This window comes from Halyomorpha halys, unplaced genomic scaffold (genome assembly GCF_000696795.3).
Source record: "Halyomorpha halys isolate HHAL.00 unplaced genomic scaffold, Hhal_1.1 Scaffold80.1, whole genome shotgun sequence".
In the NCBI taxonomy this organism is placed as follows: domain Eukaryota; kingdom Metazoa; phylum Arthropoda; class Insecta; order Hemiptera; family Pentatomidae; genus Halyomorpha; species Halyomorpha halys.
Window position 1 is genome coordinate 679,179 of NW_027110435.1, and position 2,705 is coordinate 681,883.

At 32.3% G+C, this 2,705-nt stretch overlaps 1 protein-coding gene across 11 annotated transcripts in view; it reads right to left on the reverse strand.

The window, feature by feature from the left end:
- The window catches only part of shot (dystonin-like protein short stop), a 155,451-nt gene that overhangs the window by 50,524 nt on the left and 102,222 nt on the right, over positions 1–2,705 (reverse strand). For all 11 annotated transcript variants that reach the window (XM_067048612.1, XM_067048619.1, XM_067048615.1 and 8 more), the window contains 4 exons: positions 2,129–2,323; positions 746–986; positions 350–600; positions 38–273 (listed from right to left, as the gene is read on the reverse strand). In XM_067048612.1, the coding sequence (XP_066904713.1) occupies positions 38–273; positions 350–600; positions 746–986; positions 2,129–2,323 (923 nt within the window). The remainder of the gene's footprint in view (positions 1–37; positions 274–349; positions 601–745; positions 987–2,128; positions 2,324–2,705) is intronic.

The window sequence follows — 2,705 nt, forward strand, 5'->3', positions numbered from 1 at the left end:
TATATACTATAATTAATACATTTAACTTTAGAAAGACCTTTCTTCAGCCTGTGATAGCAGACGGGTAATTTCATCTAAAGCTCCATGGAACTCCATGGCTCTTTCCATCGCATGAATGAGATTCTCTTCCCTCCTGGCAAAAGCAGCTGTTACATTATCCCAGGCAGTATCCAGATCTTCGATATGCTTCCTGACTTCAGGTTTATCTGCATCTCCACACAATGACATCAATTTCTCTCCACGCTTTCTCACTACTTCCACTTCTGGCTTCGTCTGGAAGAAATAATATTTATTTAAAAATTACAAAGACAAAATACATTTATAAAAACCCTACCTAAACTACACTCACTTGATCGATCTCAGCTTTAATCTCTTGTAAAGCTTGCTGCTGTTTGACGATGGCCTGAGGCCTGACTGCTGGTGGCTGCTGTGATGCCAAGGATGCTTCTAAATCAGCTAATGTTCCCATTACGGATTCCAGCTCAGCCCAAAATTCACCAGCAACCTCCAATGCTCTTTGAAGGCTAGCACCTCTCGCTGAAGTAGCTGTCTGTAATTCTTCCCACAGAGAACCCAACTTCTCCAATTTTCTTCTGACATCTGAATAGAAGAAAATAACAAATAACAATTATTTCATTAGTTAAAAATATTAAGATAGATAGGGGTAAAATAATTCATAAAATTAAAGTTTATATAATACATAATAAAATAATTCATAAAATAAATGCTTAGGGCTTTTTTAAACCTTTGACAGCTGGATCTTGCTTGTCTTGAGCTTTGCTGATAACTTCTTCAGCCGCTTTTTTTACAGCTCTGAAAGCCTCCTCTCTCTTTGATAACTGATCAGATAGTTGTGATACTTCCTTGATCTGCTCACGCAAACGTGGAGGATGAGCTGAAACTGGTCCAAGAGAGGAAAGTTCATCAGCAGTAGAAGCAAGAGCTCTCAGCATACCTTCTAGTTTATCTGTTGCTCTACTTGATTCCTGAATCAAAAAAGAAAAAAAATAGAGTAATTAAAAGATACTTCTACAAAGATTTACTGGATTTAATTTTGAATAGAACAAAGAAATGATGAGATAAACTTGTTAAATGCCTTATTTATTAATTTACAAGAGAAGATATACATTTTCACTTAAATAGCTACAGATTTATTCTTTAGCTAAAAAGCTAAAGAATAAATGAATATCAAAATAATCTCACTTATCTTTAAGAAAGGAAGATTAAGAAAGGAAACTGTAAAAATGAAAATATCAGAAAACAAAAAGCTAAAGTTACTGGTGATGATTACAAATAACCATAACACAAAAGAATATGTATATATGTTTTTGCAAAAACAGAATGATTTTAGAGGGCCACTCAGGTTGGCAAGTGGGTTACTTGAAAATTATGAGCAAATCTTGTTCTACTACTAAACACACATAAAGGGAGGAGATAAGAGACATATGTTACTATAATAAGAATGCTGTGGAATATAAGCAGCTTCAATCTGATATATAATTCAATAATATAATATGATTCCCTGGGAGACATAATAACCTCACCAAAACACATCAAGCAGTGGATAAATAATAAATACGTTATCTGACTGAGTTTTTTACAACTATTGATACCACCAATACTGTCTGGTGAAGATACAACAATATAATGGTATTGGGTCAATCATACTAAATCACTTTATAGTTCACAACCAAGTTGAATTGTTGTAATCGATAGATGTATTAAAATGAACACAGTAACCAATGACAATATTCATAAGATAATGATTTAAAAAATCAGGAAATAAGAGTTGTACCAGGAGCTTCAAGAAACTTAGCAGACTCAAACCCAAAAAGGTGTGAGTTAGAAACTGCCGGAGAAAGTACTACACTAAAGGTAAACACATTTTCTCTGTGATGTATTGTACATGAGTTCATAAAATTGTTTATTCTACCTCATACTTTCATAACTATAGCAGAAGCTAATCCTCCTAAACTGAGCAACTAAAAATAAGTAACTTAAATGTAATAATTTTTCTCAGTCTTGAATAGCTCAAATGTTTGATATCTAAAGGCAATACTATTACTGATCAGTTTAGTGAACCAGTCAGGACTACACACATTTTAAAATACACACACATAAAAATTACCTGCAAAGCTTGTTCTAATGCTCCTTGCCTTTCTCTTAGTGAGGCCTTCAATCTTTCATACCTCGAATTATCTGAATCTAAAATTTCATGAACCTTAACACCCTCATCTTCAGCTACAAGCCCAATGAGTGCTTCTCCAGTCTTGTTAAGTTTGTCTACTAAAGGCTTATGTTCGGCAATTGATTGCAGCAGGAGCTAAAAACAATTATAATTGTGAAACACTTAAAGAATAATTTCCAAGTAAATTGGATAAATGAAACCAAAGAAAAATTAATTATTAGACAATAGAAAGACATAATGTATAATTATAATACAGACATAATTATAAATATAGTAGTAAGAAATTCATAATTTTTAACCTAAAAATAAATAGCTTAATTAAGAGCTGTAAATGATGTCCATTATATATATATATCCAGACAGTCTGTTTATTTCTGTTTTGCATCTATATATTCATTATTAGTGTTGTTAATTGTTAATTGTTGAGTTTAGAGCATTAAAGTGTGTACATTTATTTTTATTCCAAGAGAAATTTACTTTTCCAATGGATTTGTAATTTCAAAAGCATTGAAAATGT